We start from the raw sequence: 27,299 nt of genomic DNA, 5'->3' as shown, positions 1-27,299 counted from the left end.
CAAATGAACAGAATTAGGAACAATGCCATTTCAGATGATTGGAATTAGGACCACATAATTGGTCAATTTTGTTTTCACTAGTGGAGCCTAAGTCTATGGATGCATCCCAACATATTTTATTTTCAATTGTATATAGAAAATGACACTATGTAGCGAAATTGCAGCTTCAAAATACTAAACGGCTATTTTTTAGAGCTTTTAGACATAGTGCATTGTCTTAGGTGAACGGAATAAGGGCACAGCACGGTATATGATATATTTAGGGGCCCATTCCAGCAAAAAAGGAATGATTTAGTTTAAAGCTTTTGAATTTGTGTTGCTGCTCACAATTATATCAATATATGTTAAGAATAACAATATTTGCAATGATTTTGTTTTAAATTCTTTGTCCCGGATGAAGAAAATAATATTCCATGACCGTCTCAACATGATTGTAACACAATGTGGTTCTTGGTTCTTTTCAATAACATAGTTTGTAATCATTTTAGTTATTTTTCATCACTTTTCATGTAACACATCGAGTTATATTTTGTATCAACTGAAAACATATTTAGTAACCTTCTACTGGTCGTGTTATTAATAGGGCTGTTTTGGGAAACCAGGAATAACACAAATAGAAATAGGATTTTGAATTTCTTTGATAGTGTTTGACATATATAATATATATAATATTATATTTATATTATATTACTATATTATATTATATTACTATATTTATATTACTATATTTTTTAAAAGCTTGACACCCAATACGTCGAACACTATAAGATCTGGAATTTCCAAATCAATGAGTTGGAATGAAATCTTTTGAAGTGCAATCTTTCTGTTTACCGATTTCTAGAAACCTGCAGGTCTTTATCGATTAGATCCTATTTGAATAAACTTGTTTACAAAAACATAATTATGATTACAACATTATGATAAGACCGGAAATATCTGTGAATCGGAGCGATAGAAGCACTAATGAAAATAGCAAAATAAGCACCTTCGGACACGGCGTGCGGTACGAAGTAGATGAGAGAGATTTTGAAAATGACAGTTTCTCCGAAGTGGGCTGCTCGAAGCTCGAACCAGATCTAGCCGCTCGAACGATGGAAGCATATATAGCGATGAGCTGAAACGATTGGACAATGGACATATCAATGAAACATATCTCCCAAAACAAAATACCTACGGCGAAAAGCTGTGTCAGATTTTTTTTTTATAACCAAACAAATAAATAATGGAAGCTTTAAAGACACAAGAATAGTTTTCCAAGAAGTAAGATGTTATACTTGTAGAGAATTTAAATATAAAATTGGGTTAAGAGTGTCTTGGAGCCGACATGAAATATATAATAGCAGTCTATGTTGTCAACAAGTGATTCCCTCTGAAAGTGTTTATATAAGTTATGTTATAATGAATCGAAATATTAATCTAAGAGCTTCCCTTAATAATTATTTTGATGCGGTTGAAGAAGTAGTTTGGAGAATTGTACCTATCTTTATGTAATCTAACAGTTGCAGTGATGTCTGATATTACAAGCTTTAATAGTCAAACAGTAAGTTTACTTCTAATTTTGTCAAATGTCATTTTGTTTTATCTTAGTCTTTCTTAGTTTTTTGTGTTTTCAGTTTAAGTCGATGCTCATTATAGATTACATATGTTGCGTCGTTCCTTCATTTTATTTGTACTAATGCTAATACTAATAATACTAATCTTCGTTTCCGCATTGATAAAAACCCTAGTTTAAAAGTTTGAAAAAGCATCCCTTTAAAGTTGAGCAAAGATAATGAAATTTACCCTACCGTTTCTAATCGTCCTAAATTCTTACAAACAAGTGTAAAATAACTATCATTATATAAGTCGGGGTCAGTCAGCTATAGGATTCACGTTTCGGTGGCAAAACAAAGCTTCATCACGCCTATTCCTATCCATAGTTGTCATGTGTGGTATTTTATATTATGGCTCTTCAGTTTGAGACATATCAAAATAAGAGATGGGCCACGAACCTAGTTTTGAAAAAAACTTCTACTCAGTGAATCCTATTAATGTCAATTTCGTATTAATACCGATAAAGTTGATTACATTTTTTCTATATATATACTAGGGTGGTTCAAAAAATCGATTTTGTTCCACAGTGCTCATCTGATTCTTTACCATATTCTGAGTGTCCTCTGAAAATTTGAGCTCATTTGGATTAAAACTGATTTAGCACAACCCGTTTCAAGTTTGCATGCAAATTAGTATGGGGGGATTTATTTTTTCATTATACTGTTAACGACGCTTCCCCATTATGCGCATGTTAAAAGAAAACCTACATAGCTAAAAGGAATACTCAACAGCTTTCACCCAACGAAAACCGCATGTTGATTAACCGCCCCAATAATTAGTAATTCGATTTTAAGACAGGTTGCGAATCTTTAGTCATAATCGTTAAACTTCTTTGATGGCATCACTGAAATGTGCAGTGCAACATAGTAGCCTGAATTTTTGTGTGCTATCTTTCGCGCCACGAGCAGCAATGTTGCCTGTTGATGAGTTATGCAATTAGCTCCAGAAAACCACGGTATAGATTAAATTCGATTACTAATAATTGGAACGATTGAGATGCGGTTTTCACTGAGTGAAAGCTGTTGAGTATTCCTTTTAGCTATATAGGTTTTCTTTTAACCTGCGCTTGATGGGGAAGCGTCATTAACAATATAATGAAAAAATAATCTTCCTCATACTAATTTGCATGCAAACTTGAAATGGCTTGTGCTAAATCAGTTTTAATCCAAATGAGCTCAAATTTTCAGGGGACACTTAGAACATGGTAAAGAATCAGATGAGCGCTGTGGAGCAAAAACAATTTTTTGAACCACCCTAATATATATACCTATCTAACTAGATTTAAGCGTAGCTTAATCATCTCAACATCATCAACAGGGACTGAGTTCCCTCCAGTTTGACATTCAAGAGGTAGAAAACATTGGAACTCATCTAGTCTGCTATGGATAAAAAAAAATGTAATGTAAACAAACGTCAACTATCTTGAACGAAAACAAGTATTCACGTTTTGGATATTATTTAGTTGAATAAAATTTGTAATTATCCCAATGTTTTCTCATTTTCAGGCGTGAAATAGATGAAACAAAGGAATTCAAATCACTAATATAAGGCAACACAATTTAATCGTGTTGCACATCAGTCTACTTCCACTAACTTACAATATATTTTTTAGAAGTTGCGAATGTAGTAACAGTAACAGAGATGTTGTTCTTTTTAATAGAACGCTACTGTTATAATGTTTGATGCTGCTTCTGTTCTTTTTATCTCATCTTTTCAGGATTACTAACTTGTATTTTTCAAGATATTGGCTCTCCAACAATCAATTCAGAAACATACTGGTATTGAAGAAAGGATTCCGTGCATCCTGGACAAACAAATAAAAATATGGTGAGAGAATTCCATTGTATATACAAATAATTGAATTAATTCTATTTTATCAACTGCATATGAAATAACCATCAGGGCACCCGATTGAAGCGATTTGGATAGGAAGAGTGGAATCGCCAACTTCCTATTGTTAACATCTCGTGGATAAAGGGCGGGCTCTTCTCCCCATCTATTGGGTCAATCTGGGAAACGAGGGCTAGATTATATTATTGTATGTACGAACTTTCTTCTGGAAGGAGATTCTCTATTTATCCCGTGGATTCGCATAAGTGTCTTTGCTTATGGAACCACCCCACCCATTTTGGCCCTTCATACAGGAGTTTGATGAAATGCAAACAATAATATAAACATGATCAAATCGTTTGTCAGATATGGCCAGTGCTATCGACAGGTGCTTTGCTACAATAGATGGTAGTATTACCATCATCATCATCATCATGAAATAGATGAAACAAAGGATACATTTCGTCCGTATTGCTCCATATCCGTATTGCTATATTTCGTCCGTATTGCTCCATATTTTTCTCAACTTTCTACGTGCACCAATTAAACTGATGAATCCTAGATATGGAATTCGAAAGCTTCTCATATTTTTGCTACCTTATATAACTACAATGTCACTGTCATCACTGTCACTGTTAATGTCATCTAAAACTGATTGAATAAACGCGGGATGAAAAACCTTTTTGCCTTTCTCGTATACAAAGTATACGTAAAGGCTATATGTTCGCTCCAAAAAAGAACTTTTTATAGGAGTTCCGGAGACCCATAGTGGTATATACCGATCGACTCAGCTCGACGAATTGAGGTGATGTCTGTGTGTGCGTGTGTGTGTATGTGTGTGCGCAAAATTTTTCACTCATTTTTCGGGCACTTATCCTTAACCGATTTGCTCGCAACAAGTTGCATTCGACGCGGAATCTTGTCATCAGGCCATCTGCGAGTTTTGGGGCTTGCCTAGGATGTGGTGGGGTTTGACAGTGGGCCCTGTTACATTCCTATAAAAAGCTGCATGTATCCGCAAGTAGGCCCTACCAAAGCGACCGTGTGCCGCTCAAAGCGCACAAGCCCAAGTCCTGGTGTTAGATGGGACGCTAAACAGCCCTGACACGACGGCCCTCCGACGAGACAGGAGGTTTGCGCAGGCCCAATAAGCCGCCTGGAAAACCAATCATCACGAACAATATAAGAGATAATGCGACTCGATATAATCGGCAAAGACCTAGGCGACGAATACAGGATCACGATTGGAAGCTTGGAACATGGAACTGCAAGTCGCTAGGTTTCGCAGGTTGCGACAGGATGATCTACGACGAATTACATCCCCGCAACTTCGCCGTCGTGGCGCTGCAGGAGATTTGCTGGACAGGACAGAAAGTGTGGAAAAGCGGGCATCGAGCGGCTACCTTCTACCAAAGCTGTAGCACCACCAATGAGCTGGGAACCGGCTTCATAGTGCTGGGTAAGATGCTCCAACGCGTGATTGGGTGACAGCCAATGAACGCAAGGATGTGCAAGCTGAGGATTAAAGGTCGTTTCTTCAACTATAGCATCATCAACGTCCACTACCCACACGAAGGTAGACCCGACGACGAGAAAGAAGCGTTCTACGCACAGCTGGAGCAGACATACGATGGATGCCCACTGCGGGACGTCAAAATCGTCATCGGTGACATGAACGCATAGGTAGGAAGGAAGGAAATGTATAGACCGGTCATCGGACCGGATAGTCTGCACACCGTATCGAATGACAACGGCCAACGATGCATAAACTTCGCAGCCTCCCGCGGAATGGTAGTCCGAAGCACCTTCTTTCCCCGCAAAAATATCCACAAGGCCACATGGAGATCACCTAACCAAGAAACGGAAAACCAAATTGACCACGTTCTAATCGACGGTAAATTCTTCTCCGACATCACGAACGTCCGCACTTACCGCAGTGCGAATATTGAATCCGACCACTACCTCGTTGCAGTATGCCTGCGCTCAAAACTCTCGACGGTGTTGCAACTCAAAACACGCGTCGAAGTCGGACGCCGCGGCTTAACATTGGGCGGCTACAAGACGGTAGACTAGCCCAAGAATACGCGCAGCAGCTGGAAGTGTCACTCCCAACGGAAGAGCAGCTAGGCGTAGCGTCTCTTGAAGATGGCTGGCTGCACTTGGCACGGTGCCACAAGATCAGAGAAACGGTATGACGACGAATGTGAGCAGTTAGTAGAAGAGAAGAATGCAGCATGGGCGAGATTGTTGCAACACCGCACGAGGGCGAACGATTTTCCGGAGGAAAAAGCGTCAGCAGGAAGATCGAGACCGTGAAGAGACGGAGTAACTGAACCGCGCTAATAACACACGAAAGTTTTATGAGAAGTTGAACCGTTCGCGTAAGGGCCACGTGCCACAGCTTGATATGTGTAAGGACATAAACGGGAACTTTCTTACGAACGAGCGTGAGGTAATCCAAAGGTGGCGGCAGCACTATGAAGAGCACCTGAATGGCGATGTGGCAGACGAAGATGGCGGTATGGTGATGGACCTGGGGGAACGCGCGCAGGACATAATTCTACCGGCTCCGGATCTCCAGGAAATCCAGGAGGAGATTGGCCGGCTGCAGAACAACAAAGCCCCTGGAGTTGACCAACTAGCAGGAGAGCTATTTAAACACGGTGGTGAGGCACTGGCTAGAGCGCTGCACTGGGTCATTACCAAGATTTGGGAGGAGGAAGTTTTGCCGCAGGAGTGGATGGAAGGTGTCGTTTGTCCCATCTACAAAAAGGGCGATAAGCATAGGACAGGATTGTAGCAACTACCGCGCAATCACATTGCTGAACGCCGCTTACACGGTATTCTCCCAAATTTTATGCCGTCGACTAGCACCAATTGCAAGGGAGTTCGTGGGGCAGTACCAGGCGGGTTGTATGGGCGAACGCTCTACCACGAACCAGGTGTTCGCCATTCGCCAAGTACTGCAGAAATGCCGCGAATACAACGTGCCCACACATCATCTATTCATCGACTTCAAAGCCGCATATGATACAATCGATCGGGACCAGCTATGGCAGCTAATGCACGAACACGGATTTCCGGATAAACTGACATGGTTGATCAAAGCGACGATGGATCGGGTGATGTGCGCAGAGGGTTACGGCAAGGTGATGGTCTTTCGTGTCTGCTATTCAACATCGCTTTGGAAGGGATAATACGAAGAGTAGGGATTAACACGAGTGGTACAATTTTTAATAAGTCCGTCCAGCTATTTGGCTTTGCCGACGACATAAATATTATGGCACGTAACTTTGAGAAGATGGAGGAAGCCTACATCAGACTGAAGAGGGAAGCCAAGCGGATCGGACTAGTCATCAACACGTCGAAGAAGAAGTACATGATAGGAAGTGGTTCAAGAGTGGATGGACCGCGAGACCGCGAGTTTGCATCGGTGGTGACGACATCTAGGTGGTAGAAGAATTTGTGTACTTGGGCTCACTGGTGAATGCCGAAAATGATACCAGCAGAGAAATTTGGAGACGCATAGTGGCAGGAAATCGTACATACTTTGGACTCCGCAAGACGCTCCGATCGAATAGAGTTCGCCGCCGTACCAAACTGACAATCTACAAAACGCTCATTAGACCGGTAGTCCTCTACGGACACGAGACCTGGACGATGCTCGTGGAGGACCAACGCGCACTTAGAGTTTTCGAAAGGAAAGTGCTGCGTACCATCTACGGTGGGGTGCAGATGGCGGACGGTACGTGGAGGAGGCGAATGAACCACGAGTTGCATCAGCTGTTGGGAGAACCATCCATCGTTCACACCGCGAAAATCGGACGACTGCGGTGGGCCGGGCACGTAGCCAGAATGTCGGACAGTAACCCGGTGAAAATGGTTCTCGACAACGATCCGACGGGCACAAAAAGGCGAGGTGCGCAGCGGGCAAGGTGAATCGATAAGGTGGATAATGACTTGCGGACCCTCCGTAGACTGCGTGGTTGGCGACGTGTAGCCATGGACCGAGCCGAATGGAGAAGACTCTTTTATACCGCACAGGCCACTTCAGCCTTAGCCTGAATAAATAATAATATGTTCTCTCCAAAAACTAACTTTTTATAGGAGTTCCGGAGACCCATAGTGTTATATACCGATCGACTCAGCTCGACGAATTGAGGTGATTCGCTCGCAAAAAGTTGCATTCGACGCGGAATCTTGTCCCATTGTTTTGTGTTGAAAATAGGGTGGATCGGAATATGGGCTTAGGAGTTATGGTCAAAATACATTTTTCTACATGAAAATTTCTCACTCATTTTTGGCACTTATTCTCAGCCGATTTGCTCTCAACAAGTTGCATTCGATGCAGAGTCCTGTCCCATTATTTCCTATTGAAAATTGGCCGGATCGGACTATGGGCTCAGAAGTTTCGGCCAATTTTTTTTTCATACAAAAAGTCACTCGAAAAAAACGAGAAAAGCACCTGGGTTTTATATGGTTAGTTGATTCCGGCTTCTCGGACGTGAGTCGCCTATTTATTTCAAACCTAATGAAACAGTGAAGCTTTCGAGCAGGTGATTCTTCAGCTTAACCGGTACACATACATAACTTCCCTTGTCTGGCCTATAAGTTAATAATTGAATAGTATAATAAAGAAATATACAAACAATCTTCTGCTTGTGAGCAATTCATAAATTTGTTCTCATTTCAAAAATTGATAACTTTCATATTCCTAGAAGGTAAAATGGAAAAATATCAAAAAATGCATGAAAAACCCAGATTAGTCCACCTAGCGGTGATGGTGCCTTTCTCGTTGTTTTCGAGTGACATTTTGTACGAAAAAAAAATTGGCCGTAACTTCTGAGCCTATAGTCCGATCTAGGGACGTTCCGATACATCAAAATATCGATATTTGATTCGATACGATAATCGAATCAAAGTATCGATATCACCGATATATTGGAATAAAAATATCGATATATCGGAAAATCATATGATATTTCAGATATGTGAATTTTAGAATGTATTTGTTGGAGTTATTCATTACCTATTACTATCGTATTACCTTATTATCCTTTTACAATAACTAGTTGAACGTACCCGATCTTTCTCGGGATTGTATTATTTTGCACTCTAACTGTCAATTGTAGTGCCGCACTCTAGATCATTTTTTTGTGTGATTGCATTAAGTTTTTTCCCAACTCTCACTAATATCGTACTTTGATAATTTTTCAGTTTTTCGACTCAAATTTGGAAACTTTTTGTATTTATAAACACAGCTGACCTCAATACGAATTGATTAGTAGATTAGTGAGAAAATCTTGCAAAACGTTCCATGTTCCATGCGTTCGTTGAAGGGAACTCATTTTTATATATAATGAAAGATAGAAGAGAAGAGATGACTTTTTTTTCTATTAGGTACTTAATCCAATCTGCTTCTAGAGTGTGCCAGTCCAACAATTACCGGCGGCGGCGTTCGTCGTAGTTTTAACCGGTAGCGGCGGCATAATACTGACCTCACTATTTTCCGATCGCTCGAAAAAAACAACTGAAGTTTTGAAAAATTTGCTGAAATTCCACTGACAGTTTTTTTTTTGTATTTATTCTCGGGTTATTCTGATTCTTAACAACAGAAAATTCTCTCTTCAGAATTTCCACTTAAGTTTTCTTCATTAATTTTATTTTCAAAGATAATTCAAATTTTCACGAGAAAATCCATTGAAATATTCTTTACCAAAAAAGGAAAAACTTTTAAACTTTCAAGAGAAATTCTGTTTGTTTCACATGAAATTCCCTTGATTTTCGGCAGAAAATTCTCTTCGATTTTAACATTCTTCAAAATTTACACAAAAAAATCAAAATTTTCTTCAGAAACCATAGAAATATTTTAAGGAAATTCCGCCATCGGGGGTGACAAAGGGTCTGGGGGGTGAGAATGGGTCATCGCTTTTGACGGCAGCCTGGAGGTCGTAGAGGAAAATCGTTTAAAAAGGTCTCTTATATTTTAGTCTTCTTTCCCTCAGATACATTCAATCCATTTTACAAGCATTCTAAGTAGTTGAAAGGGTAACCCATTCTCACCCCCGACGACGGATCTCTTTATTTCTATGTGGCATTCTTTTGAATTTCGGAAGGAAACTTTCATGTTTCCCAATTCTTCTAAATTCTTAAAATTTCTTCCTAATTTTTAAAGTTTATTTATCCAATTTATCATGTGACGCGTAAGGATTCGAGGTACAGTGGCATGAGAGATGTTTCACAACGGCACGACAAGACACAGACTATTTGTGATGGCAGCGCACACCTCACATCATCCGCGCTACCATGAACAATCGTCTTAGCCATTGAATATTCGGCATTAAAGATCCATTTTGAAGTATTTATTTTCTCAAAATATTATAAATTCAGTAGAAAATCGAATTATAGCCGCTATCGAAATTGGATTTTTCTCACAATCCATACGTTAAACCTAATTTCGGAAGTGGTGCGCTGTATAGCACATCACAAAATAAATGAAAACAGCGCACCACTTCCGAAGTTAGGTTTAACGTATGGATTGTGAGAAAAATCCAACTTCGTTAGCGGCTAAAATTCGGGTTTGCACTAAATTGATAATACAATGCGTTTTGAGGTACTTTGTTCTGATACCGATAACGAAAGCAAAAATATCGATATGACCGATATATTGAAAGCAAAAAATCGATACAAAAATATCGGATATCGAAACAAAAATATCGATATTCCGATATATCGGAAGTATCGGAACGTCCCTCCGATCCGCTCAATTTTCAATAGGAAACAATGGGACAGGACTCTGCATCGAATGCAACTTGTTGAGAGCAAATCGGCTGAGAATAAGTGCCAAAAAATGAGTGAGAAATTTTCATGTAAAAAAATGTATTTAGACCATAACTCCTAAGCCCATAGTCCGAATTTTCAATAGGAAACAATAGGGCAGGATTCTGCGTCGAATGCAACTTGTTGCGAGCAAATCGGTTAAGAATAAGTACCTTAAAAATGAGTGAGATTTATTTGTCCACAGACATACACACACATACATAATTAATCAAGGCCTACATTGATCAAAATCTGATCAAAATAAGTAAATATTTTCTACCTCTTGAATGTCAAAAAGGCACTCATTCGGCAGCCATTATCGAGGGCAAAATACTGGATTGCAAAAAAGGAGGAGATCTCACTGCATTATTATTGAAAAAAGAGGCCCACCTCACTGCATTACTATTCCCAGCTTCAAGACAAGATGTCCGTTGGTTCACATGCACATCCGTAAAATCAGTGCGTCAAAGCCAAATTGTGACGCGGCATTGAACAAAAATAGTCAACATTTATTTAATACCACGCTGAATACCATTTGATATGCGCTGAATCTGTTAGTAACGCACAGTATGACAGTATTTAAATTTACTTTGATGTTATCAATAAAAAATTCAAAATAAAAAATATTTTAGCAACCTTGTAGAAAAGGATATCACTTACAGTAAAATTCCGACAAGCGGTGGTAATTCTGCAGCAACACCGTTCTGGGAAAAAAAACATCTTAGAAGGTCACGTATCCACGCTCAGCAATACTTACTTACTTATGGATCCTGTACACCTCCGGTGGTGCAAAGGGCCGACTTGAAAGATCTCCATCCTGAGCGATGCCCGGCTATCGCTTTAACCTGTTGCCAGGTTAGATTTCGGTCGACTTCTTTTATTTCTTTATTGAGGCTTCGCCGCCATGAGCCTCTGGGTCTGCCTCTGCTGCGATGTCCCGCTGGGTTGCAGTCTAATGCTTGCTTACAGATTTCGTTTCCGCCCCTACGGAGAGTGTGGCCGACCCAACCCCACTTCCGATCCCAAATTTCTGTTGCTATCGGCCTCTGGTGACAACGACGATGGAGCTCGTTGTTTGAGATCCAGTTGTGAGGCCACCAGGCCCGAATTATATACCGCAGGCATCTGTTAATGAACACCTGCAGCCGTTCAGTGTTCTCCACTGAGACACGCCATGTTTCGCTAGCGTATAACAGCACAGATTTCACGTTAGAGTTGAGAATTCGTATTTTGGTGCGTTCACTCATCTGCCTGTTTTTCCAGATATTTCTTAAACACGCAAAGGCAGCCCTTGCTTCCTTGATCTGATGTCGATCTTGGTACCGCCGTCTGACGCCATTTGGCTACCAAGATATTGGAAGCTTTCAACATTCTCCACTGGTTGCCCGGCTACTGTGAAACTGGAAGGAGTCACCGTGTTTACATCCAACGATTTGGTTTTGTTGACGTTGATGACTAAACCTGCCGAGGAGGAGCGATCGGCAAGGTCGTTGAGCTTACTCTGCATATCAGAGCGCCGTTGCGCGAGTAGTGCAACGTCATCCGCCAATTCGAAGTCGTTTAGGTGCTCCATGGTTATAGGCTGCCATAACAGCCCGCGGTTTGGTTCACGGTCAATCGCATCTACCAGAATCTCATCGATTACGATGAGGAACAGTAACAGGTGATAGAATACATCCTTGCCTCACACAAGCTACGACCCCGATAGGGTCGGACAGACCCCATTGTGCAGCACTCTACACGAAAAGGCCTCGTACTGGTGCTTCGATGAGGCCGATGATTTTCTCAGGAACCCCCTTGCGTCTCAGGGCGCCCCACATATTCTCGTGATTGAGACGGTCGAAAGCTTTTTCGTAGTCAATGAATACCAAGTAAAGGGACTCTTGAAATTCGTTGACCTGTTCCAAAATGATGCGGAGCGTGACAATATGGTCCACACGATCTTCCGGCACGGAATCCGGCTTGCTGCCGCCAGAGAGTCGCATCGATCTTCTCCTGAATCCGGGCTAGGATAATTTTGCACAGAACTTTGAGAACGGTACACAGCAACATAATGCCTCGCCAGTTATCGCATACAGTCAGGTCACCCTTTTTGGGCACCTTCACTAAGATACCTTGCATCCAGTCGACCGGGAAAGTTGCGGTGTCCCAGATATTACGAAATAAACGATGCAGTAGTTGAGCAGATGTCATGGGGTCAGCTTTGAGCATCTCGGCTCATATGCGGTCGACCCCTGGGGCTTTATTCGATTTCATGCTTTGGATGGCTGGTTGAATCTCTAGCAGTGATGGAGCTTCGGTATTGACACGTGTTATACGTCGGATCCTAGGCAGATCATGCCGAGGTGGTGATTACCTGGTTGGCACTTGAAAAAGTTGTTCGAAGTGCTCGAACCAGCGTTTCAGCTGGTCAGTTGGGTCGGTCAATAACTGATCATTCGCGTCTTTCACAGGCATCGTTACATTCATCTTCGCCTCGCTTAAGCGTCGTGAGATATCGTAGAGGAGGTGAATGTCCCCGGTTGCGGCGGCTCTCTCTCCTTCGTCGGCCAGAGAATCTGCCCACGCTCGCTTGTCCCGTCGACATGAGCGTTTTACTTCCTTCTCAATAGCCGCATATCATTGACGGGCTAAGACTTTGGCTCCTCTGGTTTTGATCGCTCTATCGCGGCTTTGGCTTCTCTTCGCTCCTCTATCCTCCTCCAGGTCTTATCGGTGATCGATTGTTTTCTCTGGATGCGCAGTTTGCCCAGATTGTTCTCGCTGGTGGCAATGAAGGCATTCTTGATGGCGGTCCATTGGTCTTCCACGCTGCCACCTTCCGGAATATCTGCAGCACGCGTCTCCAGTTCTTCAACGAAGGACCTTTTCACCGTGGTATCTTTCAGTCGGCGTGTGTTGAACCGTCGTCCAACTCTTTCCTCCTGCCAACGAATTCGCGCAATGCGCAGGCGTATTTCGCCGATGAGGAGGTGATGATCAGACGCGATATCGGCACTACGTTTATTCCGTACAACAAGAAGGCTCCGTTTCCATTTTCGGCTGAAGCAGATGTAGTCGATTTGATTTTCTGTAAAGCCGTCACGGGAGACCCACGTGACCTTGTGAACCGGTCGATGAGGGAAGAGCGATCCTCCGATCACCATGTCGTTATTGCCACAAAATTCTGCGAACAGCTCTCCGTTTTCGCTCATTTCTCCGAGACCATGCATTGAAGTCGCCCAAACAGATTTTGATATCACCTTTCAGAATTATATCTACGATGGCATTGAGTTGACTGTAGAAATTCTATTTGTCTTGCAGATCGGCAGCATCGGTTGGCGCATAACATTGGATTATAGTAAAGTTTTGGACCCGTGTTCTAAATCTGGCTACGATTATCCTTTCACTTATAGGTTCCCACTTAAAAAGCGCAGAGTGTGCCTGAGCGCTTAGTAGGAAGCCAACTCCGCGATGCCGAGGATTGCGTTCACCTCGTAAACCTCGTAAACTTGTCCCAACGGCGTTCTGTGTTCTCGGAAGTTTGGCCAACGGACTTCACTCAGGCACGCCGCATGAAGCTTGAGATCCTGTATCTCAAGCTTCATGTGGCGTGCCTCATTGGCAAGTTGAGCCAATTTACTCTGCTGGGCAAGGGTTAAAACGTTCCATGTTTCTATTCGTGTCCGTTGTTTCGCGCTAAAAGTGGTCGACGCAAATTCAGTCCGTATTCTTTCATTCCAAGGTTCCCTATCCACCGGGATGGGGCTGCCATCTTAGGTACTTATAGCTTCCAGGGAATAGCATTTCATACTCACCCGCTGGATGCCAGAACAGACGCTGTTGGAGCCGCACCTCCAAGGTGAACAGACGCTCGATCAGGCGGGTGAAATATGTTTAAAGTCCCACCCAACACCAGGACTAGGCTAGTGCTCTTCCATTTACTTCCACTATTAACTTTTTTATGTATCAACAAGCAGATACGTATTTCGTTTCCTACTTGGAAACTTCTTCAGTGTTTGTTATCGACTGAAGAAAAACATTGCTCATTAACTTTAAATATGGTGTGTAGGTAGAACTGTAGGTAAAAATTAGGGCACGTCGCTTGGACCGATTCGTCGTCGTCCCGTGGGTAGTAATCTAAACAGCCAGGTATATCCGTTTCCTTGATCTTTGTTAAGTAAGTTTATTTGTTTTTGTTTGTAAATTTCTAAGCTTTCCGCTACGTCAAGTTTCCAAGGATTTTGTATTTGTCTGAGAAGTGATATGTTGTCTTTGGTTAATTGATGATCTTCGTTAAATATATGTTCGGCTACTTTAGATTTGAAATGATAATGTATACCCTTTTCAGTGTCTTTGTTTGCTTTAGTTACTTCTGCCAAATGTTCTTTGAACCTCGTGTCTAGTGTTCGTTTTGTCTGTCCTATGTAGATTTTGTCACAGTGTGGGCATGATATTTTATAAACTCCAGATTTTCCTAATGCGTCAACGGGGTCTTTTGTGCTTCCAAGTAGTGTCTTCAGTTGGTTGTTCCTGCTACTGAAAACTAATTCGATACCAATTTTTCTAAATTTTGAGCGTAATGGTCTGGTTATATTATGGTCAAAATTAACGGATACTCGTCGCAATTCATTTGTTATTGGTGATAATGTAGTTAATGATTTTCTGTACTGGGTTTTTCTATGTTTGTCTATAATAGCTTGAATAGTTCTAGTTGAGTATCCGTTTAGTCTAGCTGTTTCAAAAATGTAATTTAATTCTTTCTGTTTCCCTGTGACGCTAAGTGGAAAAGTCTCGAGTCTATGTATCATGTGTTGGAATGCGGCTGCTTTGTGAATCGGTCCAAGCGACGTGCCCTAATTTTTACCTACAGTTCTACCTACACACCATATTTAAAGTTAATGAGCAATGTTTTTCTTCAGTCGATAACAAACACTGAAGAAGTTTCCAAGTAGGAAACGAAATACGTATCTGCTTGTTGATACATAAAAAAGTTAATAGTGGAAGTAAATGGAAGAATAATAGTATTTTAACCTTGTAGCATTTCCCCTAAGACGCTCTAAAATAATTAATTATAGGCTAGTGCGCTTTGAGCGGCACACGATCGCTTTGATAGGGCTTGCTTGCAGCTTTTTATAGAAGTTCAACAGAGCCCACTGTCAAACCCCACCACATCCTAGGCAGACCCCACAGGACGCACCCTCTCACTCTAACTGATGTCAGAAGGACAACAGTGCCCAGGCTACACTACCAGCTAAGAATTCAACCCTTAGCTGGCTATCAATTGTCATCGGAAGACCCGTGGAAGCGTGAGTATTGGAACTTGTGAGAACCAGAGCTATGTTAGGCGCTCCTTCCCGGATGTCAACTCACCGTTTCGTACTAGTGGCGATGGAGCCATAGTTACTTTCCAGCAGCTTTACTATTTTCAGCACGTTTAGAGCCTTCGTTACCTCGTCCAGCGATGGTGGTTCAACAGCTTGACCGTCGCCGACTATAACCATTAGAGTGGGGCGCAGTTGTATGGAAAAACGCAAACTTCGTCCGATCAAGTGAGATCAAGGTTTTTCTGAATCGTTTTGGGACCCCAATCAACTGTGCAAAATATGGGCTCGATTGGTTGCAACCTCGCATGCCGCATCGCGTTTTAAATTTACATGGAGATTAGTATGGGAAAACGTACTTTTTTACATTTTTGCTCTTAGCGGCTTCAATTTATCATCAATCACGTGACTCAATACGTTAGCATATAGTCTGGAAGATGCCGAAAGACTTTGCCGAAGAAGGTATGTAGCTGGAAGGTCTACAAGAAATGTTATTACGTTTCTGTTGAAAATAACATGCAATCAAAGTAGTCACGGGTAGCCTAGATGATCATGTAGGCCCTTGTTTATGTCCTGTCAACCGGAGCGACATCCAGAGCAAGAGTTCATTCAAGATTGGATCGCCAATGAGAAACAACCAACTGAGAAGCAAAAATCAACCAACTGAGAAGCTAAGAAACAGAAAAAGCAACTAATCAAATTGTTATTATTTTTCAAACCATAAATAAAAGAAATACTATTTATCAAGTTTTTACCCTGCTGTTTTTATCAAACTTTTACCAAAATTTCCATTACTCCCCTTGATCATCGCCTACTTTATTTGATTCCAAAAGCGGAATATAGAAGCACAGGTACGGCCGATAACGTCGCAACATCCCTGGTTGCAGTCGCTGACATTTGGCCCTTCTCTCCGGCAGGTATGGCCGATAACGTCGCAACATCCCTGGTTGCAGTCGCTGACATTTGGGCCTTCTCTCCGGCAGGTACGGCCGATAACGTCGCAACATCCCTGGTTGCAGTCGCTGACATTTGGCTCTTCTCTCCGGCCGGTACGGCCGACAACGTCGCAACATCCCTGGTTGCAGTCGCTGACATTTGGTCCTTCGAAAACCACTGAACCGTTTATATGGAAAGATCTGCACATCCCTCAAGACACATTGTACCAAAGAAATACGAAAACTTTGTTTGTGAAATTCCTGGAATGAAGAGCAATTGCAATATGCTACGAACACCTCAAACCCAGTACCAGTAGAAATATTAACCAAAACGAACTTTCTCAAGGCAATCCGCAATTACAAGTTGGAAACGCTGCATCCATCCGTGCCGTTAGCACCATTCAGCATTATCCCGAACATCTCGGGTGAGCAAGACGCAAAGTCAGATAAGAGCTTTAGAAATGGCTAATCGCATCGAAGAAGAAGAACTTCAATTATCTTTGAAACAAGACAGAATAGGGGTGATCGGGGCAATATGGGCCACCTAAGGAAATCGTTTCGAAAAGCGCTGAAAAGCTCAAAAAAACATCGTTCAAATGTAGTTGACTTATAATAGAGAATGTTACCTTTCATATAACGTCGATGAATGACAAAAAATGCGTTTGGAAATTGTTGGAATGCACTTTTGAAAATGTATTGATTTCAATGTGTGTTCCCGACTATACGGGGCAATATGAGCCACCATTTGGGGCAGTATGGGCCACCCATCCAAAACGTTTATTTAGGCGAAAAAAGTATCGTAATTTGGAAGAATATGATATTTTTACAACAGTTGTGAGTATTCCATACCAAATAAAATTCAAAAACCGCACAACAGCGGACTGAACCGATTTGCCACTCTTCACCGTTTGAACAGCCACATTTCAATTGGTCAATGGTCATTTTTTCTGTTTCAATCGCAGTAATGCGCTGTTGTAATTTTCCGTAATGAATCTTACATATATGATAATATTCTTGTATTTGACTACTGAAATTTGAACTTGTTCGCATTTTAAGGCCTGATATCTGGCTCTGTGCAGGTATGCCCATATTGCCCCATAGAGACTGGTTTTGGGAAAAAAAAAGTTTTATGATAAATTCAGATTTGTATCAATACAAACATGTGTGCACAATATTCAATTTTAATATATCTTTTGATTGTGGTGTATTTTTGACCTGTATTTTAATCAGTTTTGTGTCAAAACCTTATTTATAAACTTCAAATCTTATAATAATTTTGCCTATGCAGCGAAAATTTACAGTTTCAAGTGTATTTTCATGTTCGAATTGAATTTTAATGCTGTTTTCACGTTGATGCATATGTGGAGCATCCTCTTGAAGATCGTATAACTTTTACATGATAAAACTTGTCAATAAGCTCAAAATGAGGGTGGCTCATATTGCCCCGTATGTTCATATTGCCCCTACTGCCCCTACTAGCAGAACAACGTTTGGAAGTACTAAAAAATCAGAAGGAGTTGGAGTTGCAAAATGAACAGAAGAAAGCGGAATTTCTGAAAAGACGACGTGATCGAGAAGCTCAAATCCACGAGCTAAGATCGAATTCGGAGATCTCAAGATGTAGTTCGTTGAAACGTGTTCAAGATTGGGTAAATCAAAATGCGAATGGGCCGATCAATTTGGATTCCGATGCTGGGTCGATTGCTGAACTTGCGCCAGCGCCTGTAACAAATGTTATAGCCGAATCTGAATGTGCTCCTGGTCCACGAGGAATGGCGGATGTTTTATCGCAAGCGTTCTAAGCATTACAACATCGCAACATCAAAGATTTACCTCCCTTTTATGGAAACGTTATGGACTGGCCAATTTTCTTTAACGAATTTGAAACTTCAAGAAAGGAACTGAAATTGAGCAATGGTGATAATTTGAGAAGACTCAACAAAACTTTACGCACGGCTGTGGAATCTTTGTTAACTGCACCTCAAAACGTAGATCAAATCATGAGAATGTTAAAATCAAATTTTGGACGAACGGAATGGATTGTGGCCAACAGATTAGACATTCTTCGCAATCTAGATTACGTCAAAGAAAGCAACATTGAATCTTTTCGATATTTTTATAATGCTGTGGTTGGTACAGCGATCGCTTTGAAGAATGTGAAAGCCGAAATATACCTAATGAATCCTGATCTGATCTCACATCTGGCTGAAAAACTGCCTAGTTTCAGTAAACAAATGTGGATTCGTCATAAAACAATGTTGATGAGAGAAAATAAATTAATTGATTTCGAGGCATTTTCTCTGTGGTTGGAGGATGAAATGGAGAATCAACTTGCCAGTATCAACTCTCTAACTTTCAACAAGAGGCAAATGCTGAGCTCAAAACCAAGGCAACCTGTTCTCAATATCAACTCTCGTGGCAATGAGGAATTTATTCAAAAATGTCCTGTATGCGGTTCTTCTGATCACAAAAGCTTAGCAAAATGCGTCAAATTCGCCAGATCTTCTGTTGAGCAACGTCGTACGATCGCAAGGAATTGTAAGGTTTGTTATGTGTGCTTGGAAACTGACCACAACCGGAGTAGAACTTGGAAACTGACCACGACCAAAGAATCTTCAAAAACATGGTACCTACCGCATTTCAGTGTACAAAGTGCAAATAAGTTTAGATTAGTGATGGATGCGAAGGCTAAGTCAAATGGATTTTCTTTGAATGATTTGCTGTTGAAAGGTCCAGATTTTGTTCCCCCGTTAATCGCTGTTCTGATGCGGAGTCGTAAAAAAAAGATTGCTTTTACTGCGGACATCAAAGAAATGTTTCATCAAGTACTTATTCGTGTGCAGGATCAAGACTCCCAACGATTTTTTTGGCGGTGAATGAATCGTACTGACCCTCCTGAAGTTTATGTAATGGTAGCTATGATCTTTGGAGCTGTATCCTCACCTTCAATCGCCCAATTCACCAAGAATTTCAATGCTCATGAGCTAGAAAAACGTCTACCTGTTGTACAACGGGCAATCGTGGACCAACACTACGTCGATGATTATTTTGATTGCGAAGATACAGAAGAGGCAGCAATTGAATTAATTCAGAAGGTGATAATGGCTCATGATTGTGGTGGATTCAAGCTAGTCAAATTTACTTCTAACTCAAAAGCAGTAGTTCAATCAATTGTTCACACTTTGCGAGCAGATGTAGGAGAATCAAAAACCGTTCGTATTCTTGGACTATGTTGGAATCTTGACACCGATGAATTTGTGTTTCCATTACATTTTCCACAACTCTGCGATCGGGTAATAAGATTCCTACAAAACGAGAATTACTGAAATTTATTATGGGAATATTCGATCCGTTGAACATGTTAAGCCCCATAACAATTCATCTCAAGATCATGTTCCAGGAGTTATGGCGTTTACAGACTGCATGGGACGATCTTCCTCCTGATAGTATTTTTTCAAGATGGGAGGAGTGGCTGAATGAAACAACAAGATTGAATGAGATTAGAATTCCAAGATATTACTTTCCTGGACTTCGCTCTTTTGGTAGCATTGAAATTCATGCCTTTTGCGATGCAAGTGACAAAGCATTTGCATGTGTGATTTACATGGTTCATTGGTTCAACAATAAATCACATGTATGTCAAGTATTTGCCAAGTCCAGAGTAGCTCCATTGAAATCTCAAACGATTCCTAGACTAGAACTACAAGGTCGTGTGTTGGCTAGTCAGATGTCAAAAACTATACAAGAAGAACTGCATATTGAAATCACATCTATTCATTTGTGGACTGATTCAAGAATTTGTTTAAGCTGGTTGAAAACGAAAGAGAAATTGACAGCTTTTATTGGATCTCGAGTGACAGCAATCAAAGACAATGGACATCATTCAGGAATGTGGCATTGGATTCCATCACATCTCAATACTGCAGATCATGCGACTAAATCATCAAGATTTGGAAATATGAACGATTGGATGAAGGGTCCAGATTTCTTATACCAAGATCGTGAATCATGGCCGATTGAAGAAGATGTTCCTTTGTCGCCTGCGGAACAAGTAAATTTCCTGGCAGAAATAGTTGTTCAATCTAAAAGTTGTTTTCACGTATCATCAGAAGTATCAGTGAAGTTACCAGATATCCGAAGATTTTCTGATTATCATCGACTGATCAGAACTACAGCATATTATTTAAAAATGAGGAAAATATTAGCACTACCAAAAAAAAGAAAAACCTGAAAAATTAAGCATTGATGTTCACGACATGGATGAAGCACGTAAAGCGTGGCATAAGAAAGTCCAACAAGAAGTATTCGCCGAAGAAATGCAAAATTTGAAGATGAATAAATTCGTGAAAGTATCAAGTCGTTTACGTGCCTACTCTCCTTTTTTTATGTGACGGAGTTATTCGAATGCAAGGTCGAATCCAAGAAGAGGGTAGACAATTTGACGTGAACAATCCTATTATATTACCAGACAACCATAATTTCACGGAGTTATTGATTCGGATGTACCACATAGCTAATGGACATCAAGGTGTGGAAACAGTGGTGAATAACATACAGCAGCAATATAGAATTTTGAAACTAAAATCACAAGTCAAGAAACTGACGAAATCCTGCGTTCGATGTCGTGAACTTAGAGCAAAACCAACTATAGCGCAAATGGGTAATTCGTCACCAATTCGAACTACTCCGTTCGTGTTTCCATTTAATTGTACGGGAATAGACTATTTTGGGCCATTAATAGTTAAAATAGGACGCCGTCTAGAAAAACGTTGGATCGTGCTCTTCACATGTATGACCAGTTGAGCCGTTCATTTAGAAATAGTGCCATCTTTGGATACTAACTGTTGTATTATGGCAATAAGGTGTTTTATAGCATTCCGCGGTGTTCCTACGAAGATTCTAACAGATAATGGAACAAATTTTACTGGCGCAAACAAAGAACTAAAAGAGCTGGTACAAGAATTACATCAACCAACTATTGAAGAGACACTGAGCGTTAGAGGGATTGAATGGCAGTTTATACCACCCGGCGCTCCACACTTTGGAGGTTGTTGGGAACGGCTAGTGCGAACCGTCAAGACCGGTTTAAACGCAATGTTGAAGGAAAGACATCCTACTGATTTGGTACTCAGGACAACTCTATGTGAAGTAATGAACATTGTGAATAATCGACCGTTGACTAACACTTGCGACAACCCTCAAGATCCTGAACCAATAACACCGAATATGCTACTCCTTGGACGTAATAACATTATGCAGTACGATCATGATTTTCATGAAAGCGAATTAAATTCCAGATCAGCTTACAAACACGCGCAGATTTATGCCGATAGGTTTTGGCGAAAATGGGTTTCCGCGTACCGTCCTGAGCTGATGAAAAGGCACAAGTGGCAGGATAATCGTAACTATCACGAATACAGAACAGGAGATTTTGTTATGATGACGAAAACATGAATCGTGGATGCTGGCCAAAGGGTTTGATTGAGAACGTGATACGAGGACTTGATGGAAAAGTCCGAACAGTTGTAGTACGAACTTCAAGATCAGTGTTCACCAGACCAATAAGTAAAATTATACTACTCAAGGCAAATTATGTTGCCGCCCCTGAGAATGTTGAAAATAACATGCAATCAAAGTAGTCACGGGTAGCCGAGATGATCAAGTAGGCCCTTGTTTATGTCCTGTCAACCGGAGCGACATCCAGAGCAAGAGTTCATTCAAGATTGGATCGCCAATGAGAAACAACCAACTGAGAAGCAAAAATCAACCAACTGAGAAGCTAAGAAACAGAAAAAGCAACTAATCAAATTGTTATTATTTTTCAAACCGTAAATAAAAGAAATACTATTTACCAAGTTTTTACCCTGCTGTTTTTATCAAACTTTTACCAAAATTTCCATTACTCTCCTTGATCATCGCCTACTTTATTTGATTCCAAAAGCGGAATATAGAAGCACAGGTACGGCCGATAACGTCGCAACATCCCTGTTTGCAGTCGCTGACAGTTTCGAAAATGGATTGTTCAAACCATATGCAAGAAATCAATGTTTCTGCCAGCACTACCGGACAACCTATGGTTATCGAAGGGCAAAACATCATCTTCCTTCTTGTTGGATTTTTTTCTTTGTGAAATAATTCCGGATAGCTCCCATTAGCTCAATAGCCCTATAAGATCAATTATTTTGAAATAACACTCAGTTAAATTATTGGTCTACGTAGTACGGCAGTGTTGGCAGAATAAACGATTTTTTTCATATGGTTTGAACACTCAATGTTCGAAGCGTTATAACTTTTTTCGTGGACGTTCCAGCAACGTGCCTTCTTCAGCAAAGTTTTTCGGCATTCTTTGGGTAATACTTTAACGCAATGTGCCACTTTGTTTACGATGAACTGAAAGCTCTAGTAGTAGAAATGCAAAAATATACGTTCTCCCATACTAATTTTCATACAATCTTAAAACGCGATGCGGAAAGCGAGGAAGCAACCAATCGGCCCCAAGTTCTGCACAGTTGTTCAGGACCCAGAATGGCTTCGAAAAACCATTGATTTAAAAAAATGACCATGGCGCCCCATTCTAATATCCATCCTGCTCTTTAATACACCTTACTTACCCCGTAACACACCACTTAAAGGTATCTACCCAGCATTACGGCTTGTGTATAAAAAGCGTACTGTTTAATAATTTAGAACACTAATAAATATTACAATAGGACGTCATCCAAGAAAACCGCCAATCTGTACACTACGACATGTATGGAATATATTACGACACAGTCAATTTAAAGTTCTCAATTTTAAATGAAGATTATATCTATTCTTACCTATGGATTAAATCTTACGCAACATAATCCTGATCATCCTCATCATCGTGCTCTTCGTCATCGTCGTGATCGTAATCCTTCTTCTTTCGCGAGTACGCTCGCTTTGATGTAACCGGAAGCTGATCGGTTTCACCGTGTAGCAGAGAATTTTTGTACGTCATCAGCGGTTGCCAGTCTTCTGACCGACTGGACGGCATTCCAGCAGTTAAACGACGCTCCATGAAGCTGAGACTGAAAATAAAACCCATTATAGTTGCACAGTTGAGATAACAATGCGGTAAAGCGCCTACATCAGTTTCTTATCCTGCTTGATTAGTTTGTTCGTCAACTCGGACAGCACCTCCAGAAAAGCAATGCACGGAGGCGGTGCCGATGGGTCCTCGTACCCATCGGGCTGAACTGTCACGGCGAAGAGAATTCCCGCCCGATGGAATACTGTGATGGCTTCGCGATTTTTGACCGCATCCAGCCCGAAGGACAGCGCAAATCGCTTGGCCAATTCCTTTAGGTCTTGGAACTCCTGGGAGTTCTTTGAAATTCGACCACCGGGAGACGCCTCCTGAATGTCCTTGAAGACGTTGATCAGACTGAGGCACATGGTCATGGCGCAGTTAACTTTATTGATTTCACGCGTCTTGCCCAGGGTAGTTTTGATGATATCGCCGTACTCGTTGTAGCACTGTGAAGCGGGAGATGTATAGAAATTTGTAGATTATAAACATTCAATAAAAATCGGATGCTTACCTTGAGATAATGTTTGAAAATGTCCGCGGCGGATTTCATCGGCAAAATGTTATAAACAATAAGTTTGCAGTATGCCGCCAAGAAGTTTCTTCGCTTGTGAAGCTCCTCGATGCGCGTTTCGTCGTGGCCTTCCTCCTGTTCGGTAGAGAAAACATTCGTCTGAACAAACTCATTTAGCAGAGCTTGCTGCTCCACGCTAAGAGTGTACACCAATTTGCGAATATTCTCGTTGGGATGGGTTCCCAGTTGGTCACTGAAGACGATCAGTAGGTCGCATATGGACATGTAAGCTGCTTCCTGTACGGTTGGTGCAACTTCGTAGTGCATCAGCTCGTTGCAAGCGTTCATGTACTTCTGGAGATTCTGGGAAAGTTCGTCGACTTCGGAGGCTGCGGATCGGTCCATGGTGTTCTCCAGGAAGTACAAGCCCCAGTTGATGGAGAAGACGCACGCTTCGATGCAGTAAACTAGGGCTTCGTGGGGAATCCCATTGTCCCCGGCATTTTCCGACAGACTCTCCTCGATATCCTGATAGAGAGAGTCGAACAAATTCCAGGTGTTCAGATTGTGACACGAGTACAGAATGGACACTTTTTTCAGACTGATGTTGACGTTGTAGATTTCGTCTTCATTGGGAGTTTCTTCTCCAGCGATTAAGTTGCGATAGTCGTCGATTGCCTCTTTGTAGCGGTTGACGCATTCGTCAATTACGTTAGATCTGGCTACATCGCAGCGGGTGTAAATGGCGCTTCCTTCAGTGCAGAGGAATTCAAATGTTTTGGAGCAGGTTTCGAGTACTTCGCGATCGATTTGAATCGCCATAATGTGAGTCATTTTGTCCAGCAGGGCTTGGAGATTAGCTTCTTGGCGGGTTGTGGTGTACAGCTCAAGATCAAAATACTGTGGAATTGCCAGCAAGTTTGTGAGCTTTTCGCTGTCAGCGCTGTATTTGTGCAACAACAGGGGAAGCGAATGGATAAAGTGTTCTGTTAGCTTCTGCTTGTCGTCCTGAACTTGCTTGATTTCCTTCGCACTTAGGGTCATCTTTCGACTACTACCACGACCAACAGGAGGTTCACCAGTAGCGGCTTGGCGAACTGCACTGACCATAATCTCAATCAGTGTCGATTCTTGCTTATTGTCCAAGGTCTCCTCCATAGGACCAGGTTCTTCCAGAAGCAGATCGGTCATACATTCCCAATCTTTGACCATCGGATTACTGTCGATGAATGAATCCACCAGGTAGGCACCATGTTCGTGCAATTCAGATTCGATAAAAAATTGCACCAAATCGCGTATCAACGGCGTATTCGGAAGGCGCTTCTTACCGCGTTTGGTATAAGTCACTTGAGCGTCCGCGTCCAAGCAGAATAAACGAACGTTCAAAAATTCGGCTGCCGCTTGAGCTACACCACGATGTGACGAATAAACCAACTCGTACACAATTTCACAATCCTTGTCGGTCAGAATATCCTGGTGAATCTTCAATATGTTGATGACCAATTTGACCGCGTGAACAGCTGCTTCGAACTCCTTGTCCAGCGTCATCGCGACGATACGGTCTTTGAATTTGGACGTAAACAATTCCAGCTTTCCTTTCAGTTCCTCATTTTCATACAACGGCAGCAGTGCTTGCAGACAGCGAAGCCGAACCTCGCCGACCTTGTCGTGCAGCGTCCAACCAATGTACTTCAAATAGGAATCATCCAGAAAGTTTTGCGAGAACTTCTGCATCCATATTCCTATCTCCGACATACAAATTGCTCTGATTTCCGGCAAAGTGTCTCTGTAGCGATGCACGAAAACCGACTTGAACATATACGTCAGCATGTTCTTAATTTCGTCCATGTTCTCCTCCAGCTCCGTACGCTTAGCCATTAACGATTCCAATCGATCCGGGGCCCGTTTATCACGCGGCTTCAACCGTTCAGCATCGTACTGCCGGGCGGCGTTATCAAAATTGACCGATACAAGAAGGGCCACATCAACCAGAGCGGTCATCAACTTCATCGCTGCCAAAGTTGCCGTGTGACGGAATGCTCGAACCTGAGAATCCGACAACCCGGTCAACAGCGATATTACATTGTCCATTAAAAACTGATCGTAGATGATCGAGTATTGACACTGCTTGACAAGTGTTTGCACAAAGTCACAGAAGTTCATCTTGAACTTTTTCCACTGCTGACCAGGCATAATCAGAGGATACTCATGACTGTCTTCATCGAATTCCTCGGTCATCTTCCGAATAATTGCCGTGTGCTCCATGGTCTGTTGCATTTCGGGAGTGATCTTCCCTTTGCACCCACTGGCGTGCACAAAAAAGTTCATTAACGCAATCAGGGCAGAATCCTTATCCAGCTTGTAGCTCTCAATCCAGTCGTCAACGATCCCGGTGATAGCTGACTTGGAGTGCCTCAGAATGAAGTACAAACTATTCTCATCGGTCGTGCTCTCGCGGTCCGTCACCACCACTCGTTCGTCGTCATGATGGTATGCACGCTCTCGCTTCTCCCGCGGCTCTTTTGGAGCGGCTTCGCCGCGAGGCTTTCTCGGGGCCTTCCTCTTCTTGTGCTGCAACTGCTGTTGCTGCTGCGGATCGTACCGTGTTCCGAAGAATATATCATCATCGTCGTCATCGATGATGGGAGCTTTCAATGGTACTCCACCGCGAGCCCTCAATCTTGTCATTCGAGCTCCAGGACGGCCGGTGCTGACTTGCTCCTCCGGGTTTGGGTGATGTTGTTCTTCAGAGGGACCCTCTCCTGCGCCACCCGACGACCAACTTTCATTATGAGGCTCACTACAATTGAAAAAAGAATGGTTCAATGATAGGGGATTAGAAAACTGGCACAATGACTACCTCTGGAACGGTTGCTCGTGATGATCCTCAAATTCCGGCGGAGGTTCATCCATACGGATGCGTTTTCCCCCACGACGATGCATTGTAAACTGGAGAACACAATTCCTATTGGAATGCTACGTTTGTAAACAAAATAGCTTGAAGAGCTTGGAAGCTAAATTGAAACACTTTTTTCTCCAATTTCACAGAATTGTCAGACAAGGTTTTTATTTTTTTCTGAGACGCAGTATTGCAAGGATCTATATCACACTGAAAAATAGGGAAGAAACTAGAAATTTACTTAATTTTTCACAATTTGTTGATAGAATTTTCACCATACCGTTAAAAACATTCAAAGATGTCTACTCGCTGGTGTTTTGAATTTTGATGAGTTTTTGAACGTCACGCGAAGTCA

At 41.8% G+C, this 27,299-nt stretch overlaps 1 protein-coding gene across 3 annotated transcripts; it reads right to left on the bottom strand.

Moving 5' to 3' along the window:
• Positions 1–620: 620 nt before the first annotated feature.
• Positions 621–27,299, bottom strand: LOC134210304 (cohesin subunit SA-1). 3 transcript variants are annotated; one of them, XM_062686354.1, is made up of 5 exons: positions 26,906–27,173; positions 24,046–26,845; positions 23,592–23,980; positions 23,302–23,532; positions 621–1,114 (listed from the first exon to the last, which is right to left on the bottom strand). In XM_062686354.1, exons 1-4 carry the CDS (start codon positions 26,986–26,988, stop codon positions 23,316–23,318), a joined length of 3,489 nt encoding a protein of 1,162 aa, XP_062542338.1. In that variant the 5' UTR covers positions 26,989–27,173; the 3' UTR covers positions 621–1,114; positions 23,302–23,315. The 3 variants fall into 3 exon arrangements, with proteins under 3 accessions (XP_062542338.1, XP_062542337.1, XP_062542336.1); XM_062686353.1 differs by lacking the exon at positions 621–1,114 and adding an exon at positions 27,225–27,299 and having other exon boundaries at positions 23,219–23,532; positions 26,906–27,154; XM_062686352.1 differs by lacking the exon at positions 621–1,114 and having other exon boundaries at positions 23,219–23,532.

Source organism: Armigeres subalbatus, chromosome 2 (genome assembly GCF_024139115.2).
Source record: "Armigeres subalbatus isolate Guangzhou_Male chromosome 2, GZ_Asu_2, whole genome shotgun sequence".
Classification (NCBI taxonomy): Eukaryota; Metazoa; Arthropoda; class Insecta; order Diptera; family Culicidae; genus Armigeres; species Armigeres subalbatus.
The sequence above is the reverse complement of the archived record's forward strand: the minus strand, read 5'-3'. Positions and strand labels throughout refer to the sequence as shown.

Bases quoted from the DNA above. Each gene is read 5' to 3' on its own strand.
- LOC134210304 (XM_062686353.1), bottom strand. From the start codon at position 26,988: ATGCATCGTCGTGGGGGAAAACGCATCCGTATGGATGAACCTCCGCCG. The intron at 26,846-26,905 runs GTAGTCATTGTG...TTTCAATTGTAG, and splicing joins CACGAGCAACCGTTCCAGAG to TGAGCCTCATAATGAAAGTT. The intron at 23,533-23,591 runs GTAGGCGCTTTA...TTTTATTTTCAG, and splicing joins AAGCAGGATAAGAAACTGAT to TCTCAGCTTCATGGAGCGTC.